Source organism: Scyliorhinus torazame, chromosome 4 (genome assembly GCF_047496885.1).
Source record: "Scyliorhinus torazame isolate Kashiwa2021f chromosome 4, sScyTor2.1, whole genome shotgun sequence".
NCBI lineage: Eukaryota > Metazoa > Chordata > Chondrichthyes > Carcharhiniformes > Scyliorhinidae > Scyliorhinus > Scyliorhinus torazame.
Genome location: NC_092710.1, coordinates 338,757,122 through 338,775,134, shown reverse-complemented (window position 1 = coordinate 338,775,134; position 18,013 = coordinate 338,757,122). Strand labels below are relative to the sequence as shown.

The window sequence follows — 18,013 nt, the reverse complement described above, 5'->3', positions numbered from 1 at the left end:
TGAACTTACTTCAACGTCTGGAGTATCTTTTGGTCAAAGCTGCATCGAGTTGCAGCCCGTGTTATCCCAGAATACATAACACATCAAGCAGTAGCTCTGGTTCAGGTTTCACTGATGTTGTAGTTGAGCAGTATTGGGTAGAAGCTGTTCAAGTGTTTGAACCGGGAAGGTGAAGGCAGCAGTTTCCCTGATCAACAGCTGATTCACTCTGTTTGTACAGCTGAGATGAAGATTATCCAAATATAGTTTACACCGTACACGAGAGGATTTGGAGACTCTTGGAAATTTATTTAACAATTATTGCTGCTTGTAGAACAGATGGTAAATTACACTATTCCCAAACTGCAACTGTAATCCTACCAAGGGCGGCCAAAAAGACGAAAGTTTTTCTCCAGTCGCTGCCAGGTTTCTCCACTGAAACGAGTAATCCCTGCTGGGACAAACGCAAAATACTGCACGGCCTCCAAATCTGCAATCAAAGCAGAAAATGCTGGAGGTGCTCAGCAGCAGTGCAGGGAGAAACCGAGCTAAGGCTTTCGGCAGGGCCTTCTTCAGAGCATTCTACTCATTTAACACAATGTTCACAATCAGAGCAATACCTACCCTTTTCCTCTTTACCCATCTGAAGACAGACCAGGGATGTAGCTCATGGGCCTCCTACTCAGTCGAGCTCAGACAACACCGCAGGTCACATTTAGCCACGGAGCTATCAGATGATCATGCTTTCCTATCCACCTTTGCTTCCTTCATTTTACCATTTGGTTCTGGAATTCCCTCCCTAAACCTCTCTGCTTCTCTCTCCTCCTTTACAACCCTCCTCAATTCCAACCTCTTTGACTCGGTGTCAACCTTTGCCGCATAATTGCTTCTGTGAAATTGCCTTGGAATGCTTCCCCTCTGTTAAATGTGCTTTTCAAATGCAAGTTTTTGTTGTAATATTTGTCGTGTCACATTGTGAAAACTGATTTCACGCATTAGAGATCTGATTTGTAGTCATCCAGTACTATAATTCCCAATCTGGCAGTCACAATATTACAGAAGGAGAGATGACACATGAACCTTCCCACAAGGACAGGGAGATTGGAGAACCCCCATGGGATTAACATAGAACATAGAACAATACAGTACAGTACAGGCCCTTCGGCCCACGATGTTGTGCCGACCATTTATCCTAATCTAAGATCAACCTAACCTATACCTCTTCAATTTACTGCTGTCCATGTGCCTGTCCAAGACTCGCTTAAATGTCCCTCCTGACTGACTCCACCGCCTCCGCTGGCAGTGCATTCCACGCACCCACCACTCTCTGTGTGAAGATTACTGTCAACCATCGCCTAATGGTAGCTTTCAGAGGTCCTCGGCATAGAGTGTTGGCCTAGCACCTCCTGCCTTGGGTGAAACTTGGGCAGGGAGGTTAGTGGTGTAGTGGTAATGCCATTGGACTAGTAATCCAGAGACCCAGACTAATGCTCTGGGAACACGTGTTCAAATCCCACCGCAACTGATGGAATTTAAATTTAAATGAATCTCGAATATCAAGCTGATGATCATGATAACTTGCATCAATTGTGTACAAACCTTCTGCTGCTCTAATATCCTTTGGGGAAACAAATTTGTTGTCCTTACCCAGCCTACGTGTGACTCCAGACGCACATCAATGTGGTTCACTCTTAATTGCCCTAGCAAGCTATTTAGTTGAAGGGCAAGAAGGGCTGGGCAACAAATGCTGGCCTTGCCAGTGATACCCACATCCCATGTAAAAAATAAAGAAAAAAAAGTGGGGAAATGTCTTTATAATTAAATTACTGAACACATTTTAGTATTGGCGTTTAACTTTACTTATTTCTGTGCTTTTCTTTCAGACCTCCGAGGCCCTTCCGGTTTCCCCGAAGGTGAGTAGCTTAGAGCACCAGGGTTTCTGCCTCGTGTACACCAGAGCCCATAACTGAAAGGAGTTCCCAGCCAGTTCCACTCTGAGCCCCAAGCCATATGTGCAGAGCAGTGTCTTGGGCCAGATCAACTGGTGGCATTATTCTCTGCAAAGACTGACGACTTTTAAAAAGAGATCCAAACTTCCAGCTATTAACTGAAAGAATGACACGACAAGATGTACTTGTCAACGTTTACTGTAACAAATTACTAAAAAAAATAGTAGTTTCATTTTGTAGGCAATTTTTACTTTAAATTAGAGAAAGGTACATTCTTCTTGATAGTTAACACATATTGCACTCTCCGCAGAATTACTATCTTTACAGTCACTCTCAGCCTCCGGTGGGTTACTTTCATTTTTACTTTCCCAGCTGCACAATATCTAATCCCAAAACTGACTTTTACTGTGAGGGTTCATAGAATAGAATTTACAGTGCAGAAGGAGGCCATTCGGCCCATTGAGTCTGCACCGGCTCTTTGAAAGAGCACCCTACCAAAGGTCAACACCTCCACCCAACTCTAAGGGCAATTTTGGCCACTAAGGGTAATTTACCATGGCCAATCCACCTAACCTGCACATCTTTGGACTGTGGGAGGAAACCGGAGCACCCGGAGGAAACCCACGCACACACGGGGAGGATGTGTAGACTCCGCACAGACAGTGACCCAAGCCGGAATCGAACCTGGGACCCTGGAGCTGTGAAGCAATTGTGCTATCCACAATGCTACCGTGCTGCCCACAAACCTGCAGCTTCTTTTCCACCAGCCCAAGCTAGGTGAATCCCCCTGCTTCCTTCAAATCCTTGCGAACGTGATCACTTCAGTCTGAGTGCAAGTGGTGAACAGTAGAATCAGCATTTCCTATGCTTCGGGTGCAAAACTGGCTACCGGTCTCCTCTCTGCTTCTCAGATGGCTGCAGGCTGCCCCAAACCTAACCATTCTCTATCTGCGATACTCATAGATTTGTAGGGAAGCTTGTAACCTAATCTCAAATATGGGTTCCTCTTCACCATGGCAATGCGAAACAATGAGCCTTGTACCTAGGTAGGAATACTAATTAACTATTTTTGATCCCAACTCCTTTCATCCTAGAAGTAAATGGAAAGTTTACAGCACAACTGTTTACAATCCAATACCTATAACACCTTTCTGAGACTTTTAGAGACTCGGGGTCTACGCATGGTATACCCGGAGACTGCTGTTATTGGCTCCGTGAATAACTGTCTTGCACCTTATTCTCAGTAAGACAACCTGAGTTTGGCTTTGATCTCTATCACCCAAGCTTACCGTCAGGCAGACTGCAGAACGGGTCATATCACCCACTTCATTTACCTTAAGTTTAAAGCTACTGACCCAAAATATAAAATCTCTTGAAGCAGAAAACATTGAAAGTATCCAGCACGTCAAGCAGCATCTGCGGCGAGGGAAATAGTTAATATTTCAGCTGATGACCTTTCGCCAGAAGTGAAAGGTTGAAATGAAAGGTCATCAACCTGAAATGTTAACTTTTTTTTTCCTCTCCGCAGATGCTGCCTGAATTGCTGAGTATTCCCACGGTTTTTATTTCAGATTCCCAGTTTCTGTAGTTATATTGTTTTTGTTCGGTGCATGGTTTAATGGTTGTGAGGAGAATTTGGAGTGGGTGTACTACCAGCCTCCTGCCACTAGGTGCCACAGATGCTCCAGCAAATGCCCTGTGTTTCTTTATCTATTAAGAATATGAAAGATACCCAGAGGAAGGATGTCATGATTACGCTATCCTTTCCTCCACTTTTGAATCTGTATTATGCATAGATTGCTGGATCTTACAATGTGCGAGAGTTAGCGCACATTTGAGAACACTTGTATAATGTGAGGGGAAATTGGCTTTTACTTCGAGCCTCCAATCAAAAGGAGTCATTGTTTTCAGCCAAGCCCCACCTGCTCCCACTGACACCCGCTCCCATATCTCCAGGTTGCTGGACAGGGAATAACAGTCGGGAGTATGGTAGCACTGGTTATGGTCCTGCATTAATAATCCAGAGACATGAGTTCAAACCGCACCGCAGCTGTTGGGGATTTAAAATACAATCACAGGCAGTCCTCAAACTTTATTACGTCCGAGTTACGACAAATGACACTTAGTGTTTAAATTCACACCCCATTTCAACTTTACAATGTCGGGTTGAACTTTCTGACATCACACCAGCACATTCATACATGAGCTTTGACATTCTGCACTGCCCATCTGTATGACTAGACAGGTCGAACAGTCTTTTTAAAAAATATATTTTATTAAAGTTTTCAAACAGAATTTTTGCACTTTACAAATCAACATAAAAATAGCACGGTAACTGATAAATAACATTATTTAAATAAAATAGTGACCCGGACCTTCACCACCTTTGAGATCACCTTTGCCACTCCCCTCCAGTACTCATCCAGTGCTGGACACGACCAGAACGTGTGTGTGTGGTTCGCTGGGCTTCCCAAGCACCTCCCGCACCTGTCCTCCACTCCGAAGAACCTGTTCAGTCTTGCTCCCGTCATATGTGCTCTGTGTAGAACCTTGAATTGTATCAGGCTAAGTCTGGCACACGAGGACGAGGAATTTACCCTACTTTGGGCATCAGCCCACCGCCCCTCCTCAATCTCCTCCCCCAACTCTTCTTCCCATTTTCCCTTCAGCCCCTCGACCAGCGCCTCCTCCTCGTCTCTCATCTCCTGATATATTTCGGACACTTTGCCCTCCCCGACCCATACCCCCAAAATCACTCTATCCTGGATCCCCTGTGTCGGGAGCAGCGGAAATTCCCTCACCTGTTGCCTCGTAAACGCCCTTACTTGCATGTATCTAAAGATATTCCCCGGGGGCAACTCATACTTTTCCTCCAGCGCTCCCAGGCTCACGAACGTCCCGTCAATAAACAAATCTCTCAATCTCCTAATTCCTGCCCAATGCCAGCTCTGGAACCCTCCGTCCATCCTTCCTGGGACAAACCTATGATTGTTCCTGATCGAGACACCTGTCACCCCCCTGTGTCGCCTCCATTGCCCCCAGATCCTTAAGGTTGCCACCACCACTGGGCTTGTGGTATACCTTTTTGGGGAGAGCGGTAGCGGCGCCGTCACCAGCGCATTGAGGCTCGTTCCCTTACAGGACGCCGTCTCCAGCCTCTTCCACGCCGCCCCCTCTCCCTCCCTCATCCACTTACAAACCATCGCCACATTGGCGGCCCAGTAGTAGTCGTCCAGATTCGGCAACGCCAGTCCCCCTCTGTCCCTGCTACGCTGCAGGAACCCCCTCCTTACCCTCGGGGTCTTCCCTGCCCACACAAAACTCATAACGCTCCTGTCTATTTTCTTGAAAAAGGCCTTCGTGATCAAAATGGGGAGACATTGAAACACAAAAAGAAACCTTGGGAGGACCATCATTTTTACCGCCAGTGAGAGCGGCAGCATATCCCACCTCATGAAATCCTCCTCCATCTGCTCCACCAGCCGCATCAGATTGAGTTTGTGTAGAGTTCCCCAGCTCCTAGCTACCTGAATCCCCAAATATTGGAAGCTCCTTTCCACTCTCCTTAACGGCAGGGCATCTATTCCTCTTCCCTGATCCCCAGGGTGTGTTACGAAAAGCTCACTCTTCCCCATATTTAGCCTATATCCCGAAAAACCTCCAAACTCCCTCAATATCTGCATAACCTCTGTCATCCCCTCTACAGGATCCGCCACATATAGCAAGTATGTCATCTGCGTAGAGTGACACTCGATGTTCCTCTCCCCCTCTAACCACCCCCCTCCATTTCATAGAGTCTCTCAACGCTATGGCCAGTGGTTCAATTGTCAACGCGAACCGTAATGGGGACAAGGGAGCACCCCTGCCTTGTTCCCCTGTGTAGCCGAAAATACTCCGATCTTTGCCGGTTTGTGACTACACTTGCCACTGGGGCCCCATATAGGAGTCTGACCCAACTGACAAACCCCTCCCCGAACCCAAACCTCCTCAACACCTCCCATAGATACTCCCACTCTACCCTATCGAATGCCTTCTCTGCATCCATTGCCACCACTATCTCTGCCTCCCCCTCCGCTGGGGGCATCATTATCACCCCAGCAGCCGTCGAACGTTGACATTCAGTTGTCTCCCCTTTACAAACCCTGTCTGGTCTTCATGCACCACCCCCGGGACACAATCCTCGATCCTTGTCGCCAGCACTTTTGCCAGCAGCTTGGCGTCTACATTCAGGAGCGAGATAGGCCTATAAGACCCGCATTGCAGCGGATCTTTATCCCGCTTCAGGATTAGTGATATCGTCGCCTCCGACATTGTCGGGGGTAGAGTCCCCCCTTCTCTGGCCTTGTTAAAGGTTCTTGCCAGCAACGGGGCCAACAAGTCCACATATTTCCTGTAAAATTCCACCGGGAACCCGTCTGGTCCCGGGGCCTTCCCTGCCTGCATGTTCCCCAGCCCTTTAGTCACCTCCTCCACCTCAATTGCCACCTCCTGCTCCTCCACCCTCGGGAACCTTAGTTGGTCCAGAAACTGTTGCATTCCCTCTTTTCCCTCCGGGGGTTGGGACCTATATAGCCTCTCATAAAAGGTCTTAAACACCTCATTTACCTTCCCTGCTCTCCGCTCCGTAGTTCCCGTTTCATCCCTAACTCCCCCAATTTCCCTCGGCGCTATCCTCTTGCGAATTTGGTGGGCCAGCAGCCGGCTCGCCTTTTCCCCATATTCGTATCTCATCCACTGTGCCTTCCTCCACTGTGCCTCTGCCTTTCCTGTGGTCAGCAAACTCCGTCTGAAGTCTATATAGTCCTTCGTCCGGGGCCTCCGCATATCTTTTATCCACACTCAAAATCTCCCCCACTAATCTCTCCCTTTCTTTGCCCTCTTTTTTCTCCTTGTAAGCCCTAATGGAGATCAACTCTCCCCTCACCACCGCCTTCAGCGCTTCCCATACTACTCCCACCTGAATCTCCCCATCATCATTGGCCTCCAGGTACCTCTCAATACATCCCCGCACCCTTCCACAGACCCCCTCATCCGCCAATAATCCCACATCCAGTCGCCAGAGTGGGCGCTGCTCCCTCTCCTCTCCTAATTCCAGATCCACCCAGTGCGGGGCATGGTCTGAAACGGCTATGGCCGAATACTCCGTTCCTGCCATCTTCGAGATCAGTGCCCTGCTCAAAACAAAGAAATCTATTCGGGAATATACCTTGTGAACATACCCAGCATCCGCTTCATAAATCCCACGTCATCCCAGTTCGGGGCATATACATTTACCAGCACGACCTCCTTTCCCTGCAATCTACCACTCACCATCACGTATCTACCCCCGTTATCCACCACTATATTCCTAGCCTCGAACGACACCCGTTTCCCTACCAATATCGCCACCCCCCTATTTTGCGACTCCAGTCCTGAGTGGAACACCTGTCCCACCCATCCTTTCCTTAACCTAACCTGATCCGCCACCTTCAGATGCGTCTCCTGAAGCATGACCACATCTGCCTTCAGTCTTTTTAAGTGCGCGAACACTCGGGCCCTCTTGATCGGCCCATTTAGGCCTCTAACATTCCACGTGATCAGCCGGATTGGGGGGCCACCTGCCCCCCCCCCCCCCCCCCCCCCCCCCCCCGACAAGCCATCCCCTGTTCCAGGCCAGCCCCCTGTCCGGGTCCCGCGCACCCACCTGTCCCCCAGGCGGCGCCCTCCCGTCCCGACCACCTCTTCTCTTGCCAGCTCCCACTCGCTCCCAGCAACAGCAACCCAGTTGATCCCCCCCCCTGCTAGATCCCCATCTAGCACGGTTACTCCCCCCATGATGCTTCCGTAAGTCAGCTAACTCTAACTGACCCCGGCTTCCCCCGTTCGCTCCTTGACCCCCCTGTGCGTGGAACTCTCTTCCTTCGCCTATCTTCCCGCCATCATCTCCCTAGCGCGGGAAAAACCCTGCGCTTTCCTGGATCGGCCCCGCCCCCCATGGCGCAGCTCCCCCATTCCCCATCCCCCTTCTCAGTCCCTTTTTCCACCGGCGCCCACATTTCTCAGTGTCCCCCCATCAAAATCCCCGTCTATCGTCTCGATAGTATAAACTTCCCATTCCCCAATTTGCACTTCTGCACATCAACCTCGTTGTCTCCCCCCAACATCAGTCCCTCAGTTCTGGTCCAGTTTCACTTCTTGGATGAAGGTCCATTCCTCATCCGACATTTCAAAGTAGTAGTGCTTGCCCTGGTGCGTGACCCACAATCGCGCCGGCTGCCGCATCCCAAATTTTATTTTCTTCCTGTGAAGCACCGCCTTGGCCCGATTGAAGCTCGCCCTCCTTCTCGCCACCTCCGCGCTCCAGTCCTGATACACTCGTATCACCGCATTCTCCCACCTGCTACTCCGTACCTTCTTGGCCCAGCTCAAGACAGCCTCTCTGTCAGTGAAGCAGTGAAATCTCACCACTATTGCCCTTGGTAGTTCTCCAGCCTTTGGTCTTCTCACGAGGACCCGGTGAGCCCCTTCCACCTCCAGGGGGCCCGAGGGGGCCTCAGCTCCCATTAGCGTATGGAGCATCGTGCTCACATAAGCCCCAACGTCAGCTCCCTCCATTCCTTCGGGGAGACCCAGAATCCGGAGGTTCTTCCTCCTCGAGCTGTTCTCCAGGACTTCGAGCCTTTCGATACACCTCTTATGTAGCGCCTCATGCGTCTCCATTTTTACCACAAGGCCCTGTATCTCATCCTCATTTTCGGCTGCCTTTGCCTTCACCCCACGGAGCTCTATCGCCTGGGCCTTTTGTGTTTCTTTTAGCCCTTCGATTGCAATAACATCGGCGCCAGCACCTCCTTTAATTCCTCCACACACCGTCGGAGGAATTCCTGCTGGTCCGGGCCCCATGTCGTCTGGGCTCCATCCGCCGCCATCTTGCTTCTTCCTTCTCTTCTCTGCCGCTGCTCCAGAGATCCTTCGCAATCTGGCCACTACCACCGGTCCTTTCCATACACACCCGGGGGGACACCTTCCTTCGTCACCCCACACTGGGTTTGGTCCGAAAAAAATCCGTTGGGGCTCCCGAAAAGAGCCCAAAAGTCCGTTAAAACGGGAGCTGCCGAAACGTGCGGCTTAGCAGTGCATCGCCGCAACCGGAAGTCAGGTCGAACATTCTTTATTAGTTTGGAAACAAATGTTTAATTCTGTCAAATCTTTTTGGCACAACTGTCACAATTCTTATGCACTTATGTTGTATGTAATGTGTGCTCAGAATTGCAGAAAGTCAAGGTTAGACAGGCAACTGACAATGACCAATTGTCACCAATTGGTCGGAGGTTGTTTACATCATTATATACATGATTGCTTATACATATCATCACACCAAAGTCAGTGGTCTGTGCATGTTCACTCTGCTAACATGTTGTAGAAGTTCAAGTTGCGAAGAAGAGCTCTGAATAGAGGACTGTCGATCTTTCTTTTTTCCTTGTGTGGGTTCCCCAGACAGTGAACAGAACCAAATGCTTTCTGAAAGGAAATTCCATCCTCCGCAATATCTCGAGCTAATAATTGTACCTCTGCCAAGCTTAATGCATAATCTAATGGTAGTCAGATACACATTCTGGTTCCATCGCTAGTGTTCTGCATGGAAACCGGGGGTAAGTGGTCTTAAATATCGAGAGCCTGTTCTGCAGTTGAGCAAGGTATATCCGTGCAGGGTGCCTCTATCTTAATTGAGAAACCTGGTTGAAAGGCCAAGTCCCAGAAAGAGTGAGGAGCAGCAGAGAATTAGTAATCAGGTTTGGGGGTTTTGGGAGAAAGGAGACCCCAATCTCTCCATGCCGCACTTGCAGCTCCCCCTTGTTAGCGGTCAGACGCTGAGGCACAAGTCTGGCAAATCAGGCAGCAAGACAGCCAGTAATAACGAGAACATGTGGAGGTTCATTTCTGGCACAAACGCAGCCATCGAGAAACACCCCGCCAATCGTTGCCAAAATCACACTTAGAAATGTTTCTGTTAAATCGTGACCCATCTCTCTAAGTCTCCAGCTAAGTAAAGCCTCCCCTGATGTTTTATGGCTCTTACCTTTCTAGTTAAGTCAACATTTCCCAACCTTTTAAGTGCAATAGACTCCCAACAAGCTGCTTATGGGCAGCACGGTAGCACAGTGGTTAGCACTTTGCTTCACAGCTCCAGGGTCCCAGGTTCGATTCCCTGCTTGGGTCAGTGCCTGTGCAGAGTCTGCACGTTCTCCCCATGTCTGCGTGTGTTTTCTCCGGGTGCTCCGGTTTCCTCCCACAAGTCCCGAAAGACGTGCTGTTGGACATTCTGAATTCTCCCTCTGTGACTCGAACAGGCCCCGGAATGTGGCGACGAGGGGATTTTCACAGTAACTTCATTGCAGTGTTAACGTAAGCCGACTTGTGACAAAATGATTATTATTATTAGTTATATTTATACTACTTTCAACAGTTATACTTTAATCTTCCCAGAACCAAACATTACCCCTAAAATATGAACATGAACCATAAACTAGATATTCATGACCGTGTTCACATGCAGAAAATGCACACTTGATCAAATCCTGGAGAGCTACAAGTCTTTGAAAGTAGTCCTTCAATCTTCAATTGATGGTACTTTTTAGAAAATTGTGTGGAGATTCTTGTGGCGCAAAGTTGTCTGGATGTTCAATCTGCAGAGTTTGATATTTGTGCTTTGTTGTAAATTGTATATGATGTGACAATGATGTTTCCTCCTTACAGCTACGCCGCTCTGATTGCTGACTGGCCAGTGGTGGTCTTGGGGCTATGCACGGTGCTAATAGTGATATGTGCACTGGTTGGCATCCTGGTACCAGACCTTCCAGACTTCTCTGACCCACTGCTGGTGAGTGATCTACCCTTTTCTCTGAAGTGACATTGAATTCTTCAGATAACTACTACCTTGTCCCCTTTAATGTGGCTTTGGAGCTTCTAGGTGAAAGTAGTGGTCTCTGTGATGGCAGATATGTGATGGGAAACTCATTTCACCATCCCAGGAGTAGGGAAGAAATCATCAGCTGTGGTTACCGCTATCCATAACTGCTGGAAGTGCAGGTTATTGGGAAAGCAAGAAATAAAACTGGGAGATGAGCAGACCCAATTTAATTTAAAAATCGTTGTTAATCCAACCAGTCCCAATCATCAGTGGGTGTGAGTGGGACCTGCAGCTCAGTATTCAACGCTGAGCCATTAAAACTCCATCTCCAGTTCCAGTAGCTAGACCGTGCTGTGATGATGTATTTAGCAGCAGCTAAATACTGCTGCTAAGTTAGATCACAGCTGAATAAACAGTGAGGATTATATTCTGTTATACCAGTTGCTCTCAGCATTTCTGCTTGTTCACATCATTACTGGAACTTCATGATATTTCTTTGGGAAGGGTGTTTCAACACACCTTTTTAAAAATAAGTTTAGAGTACCCAATTCATTTTTTCCAATTAAGGGGCAATTTAGCGTGGCCAATCCACCTACCCTGCACATCTTTGGGCTGTGGGGGCGAAACCCACGCAGACACGGGGAGAATGTGCAAACTCCACACGGACTCCCAGAGCCGAGATCGAACCTGGGACTTCGGCGCCATGAGGCTACAGTGCTAACCACTGTGCCACCGTGCTGCCCCGTGTTTCAACACTCCTGCTTTCAATTTCAGGCACACTGCAAAACAGAGGGCACTCAATATTTCATAACGCAATCTGCAGTAGAATGGGCAATTCTCACAGTGACCTGGCTAACATTTCCCTTGTCTAACACTGTCAAAAAAGAGTTTAGCCGCTCATTCTTTTGTGGGATGTTGCTGTACATAGTGGGCACCTCATTTATTTGCAGGCATAGCATGTTGCTGCACTGGGTGTGCGTGAATGTCCACCATCGACAAAACACAAGTCAGGAGTGTGATGGAACACACTTGCCTAGATGAGTGCAGCTCCAACAACACTCGAGACGTAGTGGTGAGGCAGCGGCACAGTGGTTTTCACACTGGACTAGTAATCCAGAGTAATTCAAAGTCGCCGCCACCACCGGACTCATGGTGTACCTAGTCGGCGGGAGCGGCAGCGGTGCCGTCACCAGCGCTCCCAGACTCATGCCCACACAGGACGCCATCTCCAGCCTCTTCCACACCACCACCTCCCCCTCCATTACCCACTTGCGTATCATCGCCACATTGGCAGCCCAGTAATACCCACACAGATTAGGTAACGCTAACCCTCCTCTGTCCCTACTCAGCTCCAGAAACACCCTTCTCACCCTCGGGGTCTTTTTCGCCCACACGAATCCCATGATGCTCCTACTGACCTGCTTAAAAAAGGCCTTAGGGATCAGGATGGGGAGGCACTGAAATATAAAAAGGAACCTCAGGAGCACCGTCATCTTCACCGACTGTACCCTACCCGCCAAGGAGAATGGCAGCATATCCCACCTTTTAAACTCCTCCTCCATCTTCTCCACCAGCCTCGTCAAGTTGAGCTTGTGTAGGGCCCCCCAGCTCCTGGCCACCTGGATCCCTAGGTACCGAAAACTCCTTTCTGCCCTCTTCAGTGGAAGCTCGTCTATCCCCCTTCCCTGGTCTCCTGGATGTACCATGAAGAGTTCACTCTTCCCCATGTTGAGCTTATATCCGTAAAAGTCCCCAAACTCCCTGAGGATCCGCATCACCTCCGGCATCCCCCCACTGGGTCCGCCACATACAGTAACAGGTCATCGGCATACAACGAAACCCGGTGTCTCCCCCCCCCCCCCCAACGGACCAGCCTCCTCCAGTTCCTGAACTCCCTTAGAGCCATAGCCAAAGGCTCAATTGCCAATGCAAATGGCAAGGGGGATAGGGGGCACCCCTGCCTCGTCCCCCGGTACAGCCGAAAGTATTCCGACCTCCTCTGATTCGTGGCCACACTCGCCACCGGGGCTTCGTAAAGTAGCCTAACCTAACTAATGAACCCCTCCCGAACCCAAACCTCCTCAACACTTCCCAAAGGTACCTCCACTCCACCCTATCGAAGGCCTTCTCCGCGTCCATCGCTGCCACTATCTCTGCTTCCCCCTCCACTGTAGGCATCATGATTACGTTAAGGAGCCTCCGAACATTGGTATTCAGCTGCCTTCCCTTAACAAAACCCGTCTGGTCCTCGTGAATCACGCCCAGGACACAGTCCTCAATTCTGGTAGCCAACACCTTCGCTAACAGTTTTGCGTCCACGTTGAGGAGAGAGATTGGCCTGTACGACCCATACTGTAATGGGTCCTTGTCCCGCTTCAAGATCAGCGAGATCAGCGCCCTGGACATCGTCGGGGGTAGGGTCCCCCCCTCCCTCGCCTCATTGAAAGTCCTCACTAATAGAGGGCCCAGCAGGTCCATGTACTTCCAGTAAAATTCCACCGGGAACCCATCTGGCCCCGGTGCATTCCTCGCCTGCATACTCCCCAGCCCCTTAGTCAGCTCCTCCAGCCATACCAGTGCCCCAAGCCCAGCCACCTGCTCCTCCTCCACCCTCGGGAACCTTAGCCGATCCAAAACTCGACACCGCCCCCCCCCCCCACCCCTCCTCCATCGGGGGCTCAGACCTATACAGCCCCTCATAGAAGTCTCTAAATACCCCATTTATTCCCACCGCACTCCGCACCGTGTTCCCCCCTTTATCCCTAACTCCCCCAATCTCCCTCGCTGCCTCCCGCTTCCGAAGCTGGTGTGCCAGCATCCGGCTAGCCTTCTCCCCGTACTCGTACACCGCCCCTTGCGCTTTTCTCCACTGCACCTCTGCCTTCCTGGTGGTCAACAGGTCGAACTCGGCCTGGAGGCTTCGTCGCTTCTTGAGTAGTCCCTACTCGGGGACCTCTGCATACCTCCTATCCACCCTTAAAATCTCCCCCACCAACCTCTCCTTCTTCTCCTTGTGGGCCCTAGTGGAGATTAGCTCTCCCCTAATCACCGCCTTCAGCGCCTCCCAGACCACCCCAACCTGCACCTCCCCATTATCGTTAGCCTCTAGATAGCTTTCAATGCACCCACGGATCCGCCCGCTCACCACCTCATTCGCCAGCAAGCCCACATCCAGGCGCCACAGCGGGCGCTGGTCCCTCTCCTCCCCTAGCTCCAGCTCCACCCAATGCGGGGCATGGTCTGAGATGGCTATGGCCGAATACTCCGTGTCCTCCACCCTCGGGATTAGTGCCCTGCTCGTAACGAAGAAGTCTATCTGGGAGTAGGCTTTATGGACTCACCAGCACATACCTACCTCCATTGTCTGCCACGATGTTCAGCGCCTCAAACGACACCTGCTTCCCCACCAAAATCGCCACCCCTCGATTCTTTGCGTCCAACCCCGAGTGGTAAACCTGCCCTACCCACCCCTTTCTCAGCCTAACCTGGTCTGCCACCCTCAAATGTGTCTCCTGGAGCATGACCACATCCGCCTTCAGTCCCTTCAGGTGCGCAAACACATGGGCCCTCTTGACCGGCCCGTTCAGGCCTCTCACATTCCAAGTTATCAGCCGGATCAGGGGGCTTCCCGCCACCCCCCCTGCCGATTAGCCATCCTCGTTTCTAGGCCAGCCACCTGCCCGCGCCTCCCGCACTCTCTATTCCCCCCAGCGGCAGACTCCCGCCCCGACTCTCTCTCCGGGCTACAGCTCCCCTTTGGCCCATGCAGCAGCAACCCAGTCCGCCCCCCCGCCCCCCCAGCTAGGTCCCCTCCTAGCTGCGTTGCTCCCCCCATAGCACTCCCGTAAGTCAGCTGACTCCTGCTGACCCCGGCCACTCCCGCCACTCCATCAGCCCCCCAATGTGGTAGTCTCCCCCTCCCCCCTCCTGTCCATCAGTGGGCGCTCCTCTCCAACACTACCCTTCCCCCCGGCCCCACCCCCTTCCCTCCCTAGCGCGGGAAAAAGCCTGTGCTTTCCATCAAACCGGCCCCTCCCTCTCTGGCGCAGCTCCCTTTTGCGGCCTAATCCCCGCTCCCCCACCCCGGGCCTCCAGCTGCAGCATCCCGAATTTCACCCCCTTCCGATGCTGAACCGCCTTAGCCCGATTGTACCCGGCCCTCTTCTTGGCCACCTCCGCGCTCCAGTCCTGGTATATATGACCTCTGCATTCTCCCACCTGCTGCTCCGCTCCTTTTTTGCCCATCTTAGGACACACTCCCTGTCCACCAAGTGGTGGAACCGCACCTATACCGCCTGCGGCAGCTCGTTCGACTTGGACCTCCTCGCCAGGACTCGGTAGGCCCAATCCAGCTCCAGGGGCCTCGGGAAGGCACCCGCGCCCATCAATGTGTTCAGCATCGTGACCACATATGCTCCAGCATCCGATCCCTCCACTCCCTCCGGGAGATCCTGAATCCGCAGATTCTTCCTCCTCGACCGATTCTCCATGTCCTCTAACTTCTCCTGCCATTTCTTATGCAGCGCCTCGTGCGCCTCCACCTTCCCTGCCAGGCCCAATATCTCGTCCTCATTCTCCGAGGCCTTCTGCCGCACCTCCCGGATCGCCGCCCCTTGGGCCTTCTGGGTCTCGACCAGCTTGTCGATCGAAGCCTTCATCGGCTCCAGCAGCTCTGCTTTCAATTCCGCGAAGCAGCGTTTGAGAAACTCCTGCTGCTCTTGCGCCCACTGCGCCCACGCTGCCTGGTCTCCACCAGCCGCCATCTTGGCTTTCCTCCCTCACACTTTTCGCTGCACCAGAATTACTTTTTTCACCGCTCCACTCCTGGTCCAATCCATACAGTGCTGGGGAAATCGTACTGTCACCTTCCCACACTGGGAACCGTCGAACAAATGCCGCTGGGGCCCCTAAAAAGAGCCCAAAAGTCCGTTTCTGACGGGAGCTGCCGAATGTGCGATTTAGCTCAGCATAGCCGCAACCGGAAGTCCCGGGAATGCAGGGTTTAGTGAGAGGGAGGAACTGAAGGAGATCAATATTAGTAGAGAAACGGTGCTGGGGAAATTGATGGTATTGAATGCAGATAAATCCCCAGGGCCTGATAATCTAATCCCAGAGTACTGAAGGAGGTGGCTCTAGAAATAGTGGATGCATTGGTCAACTTCAGGATTCTATAGACTGTGGGACAGTTCCTGCAGATTGGAAGGTGGCTAATGTAACTCCACTATTTAAAAAGGGAGGTCGAGAGGAAGCAGGGAATTATAGACCAGTAAGTCTGATGTCAATGGTGGGGTCAATTCTAGAATCCATTATCAAAGATTTAATAGCAGAGCTCTTAGAAAACAGTGGCAGGATCAGACAGAGTCAGCATGGATTAATGAAGAGGAAATCATGCTCGACAAATCTATTGGAATTCTTCGAGGATGTAACTAGTAGAATTGATGAAGGGGAGCCAGTGCATGTGGTATATTTGGACTTTCAGAAGGCTTTTGACAAAGTCCCGCATAAAAGATTAGTGTGTTAAATTAAATCGCATGGAATTGGGAGTATTGAGCTGGATAGAAAACTGGTTGGCAGACAGGAACAAAGAGTAGGAATTAACGGGCCGTTTTCCAATTGGCAGGCAGTGACTAGTGGGGTACCACAGAGGTCGGTGCTGGGACCCCAGCTATTCACAATATATATTCATGATTTAAATGAGGGAACAAAATGTCATACCTCCAGATTTACAGATGACACCAAGTTGGGTGGGAGGGTGAGCTGTGAGGAGGATGCAGAGGTCCTTCATTGAGGTTTGGACAAGTTGAGTGAGTGGGTAAATGAATGGCAGATGCAGTATAATTGAGGTAAATGTGAGGTTATCCACTCTAGTAGCAAAAACAGGAAGGCAGACTATTACCTTAATGGCCATCAACTAGAAGAGGGGAACTTATAACGAGACCTGGGTGGCCTCGTACACCAGTCATTGAAGGTAAGCATGCAGGTACAGCAGGTGGTAAAGAAGGCTAATGGTATGCTGTCCTTCATTGCGAGAGGATTCGAGTACAGGAACTGGGATGTCTTGCTGTAATTATACAGGACCTTGTTGAGGCCACATCTGGAATATTGTGTGCAGTTTTGGTCTCTGAGGAAGGATGTTCTAGCGATAGAGGGAGTGCAACGAAGGTTTACCAGACTGATTCCTGGAACTGATGTACAATTAGAGATTGAATCAGTTAGGATTGTATTCGCTGGGGCTCAGAAGAGTGAGGGGGTATCTCGTAGAAGCCTATATAATTCTAACAGGATTGGACAGGGTCGATGCAGGAAGGATGTTCTCGATGGTGGGGGAGTCCAGAACTAGGGCTCACCGTCTGAGGATACAGGTAGACCATTTAGGGTAGAGATGAGGAGAAATGTCTTCACCCAGAGAGTGGAGAGCGTGTGAAATTTACTACCACAGGAAGTAATTGAGTTAGATATAGCACTTTGGACGAAGGGGATTAAAGGATATGGGGGAAGGCTGGATTAGGCTATTGAGTTGGATGATCAGCCATGATCATAATGAATGGCGAATCAGGCTTGAAGGGCCGAATGGCCTCCTCCTGCTCCTATTTTTTCGATGTTTATATAAGACAGCCCTGGCTGGTAAAAGTAGGGAAATTCCCAAGATATTCTATTTCAATGGGAAGAAGGTGACCAGGGAAAGAGTTAGGACCCTTTAGGGACCAAGTGGGCAATCTGTGGGTGAAGCCAGAGGACATTGGTAGGGTGTTGAAGAAATACTCACATCTGTCTTCGCCCAAAATAATGAGGAGGTAGACATGGAACTTGGAGAGAAACACTGTGAGGTTCTTGAGCAAATTGACATAGGGAGTGACAAGGTATTGGAGGTGTTGGCAGGCTTCAAAGTGTACAAATCGCCAGGTCTGGATTTAATTGTGTCCCAGACTGCTGTGGGAGGCGAGGGAGGAGATTGCAGGGGCTCTGACCCAAATTTTTAATTCCTCTCTGGCTATGGGGGAGGTGCCGGAGGACTGGAGAACAGCTATTGTGGTCCCACTATTTAAGAAGGGTTGTAGGAGGACCTGGGTTTGATCCCGACCCTGGGTCATTGCCCATGGGTAGAAAAGTGGCAGATGGAATCTAACCCTGAAAAGTGTGAGGGGATACACTTTGGAAGGAGAGATTTGACAAAGAAGTATTCAATGAATGGCCT

At 50.5% G+C, this 18,013-nt stretch overlaps 1 protein-coding gene across 9 annotated transcripts in view; it reads left to right on the top strand.

Moving 5' to 3' along the window:
* disp1 (dispatched homolog 1 (Drosophila)) overlaps nucleotides 1–18,013 on the top strand; it is a 741,843-nt gene that overhangs the window by 683,746 nt on the left and 40,084 nt on the right. For all 9 annotated transcript variants that reach the window (XM_072500251.1, XM_072500248.1, XM_072500250.1 and 6 more), the window contains 2 exons: nucleotides 1,863–1,892; nucleotides 10,665–10,788. In XM_072500251.1, coding sequence (XP_072356352.1) covers nucleotides 1,863–1,892; nucleotides 10,665–10,788 — 154 coding nt within the window. The remainder of the gene's footprint in view (nucleotides 1–1,862; nucleotides 1,893–10,664; nucleotides 10,789–18,013) is intronic.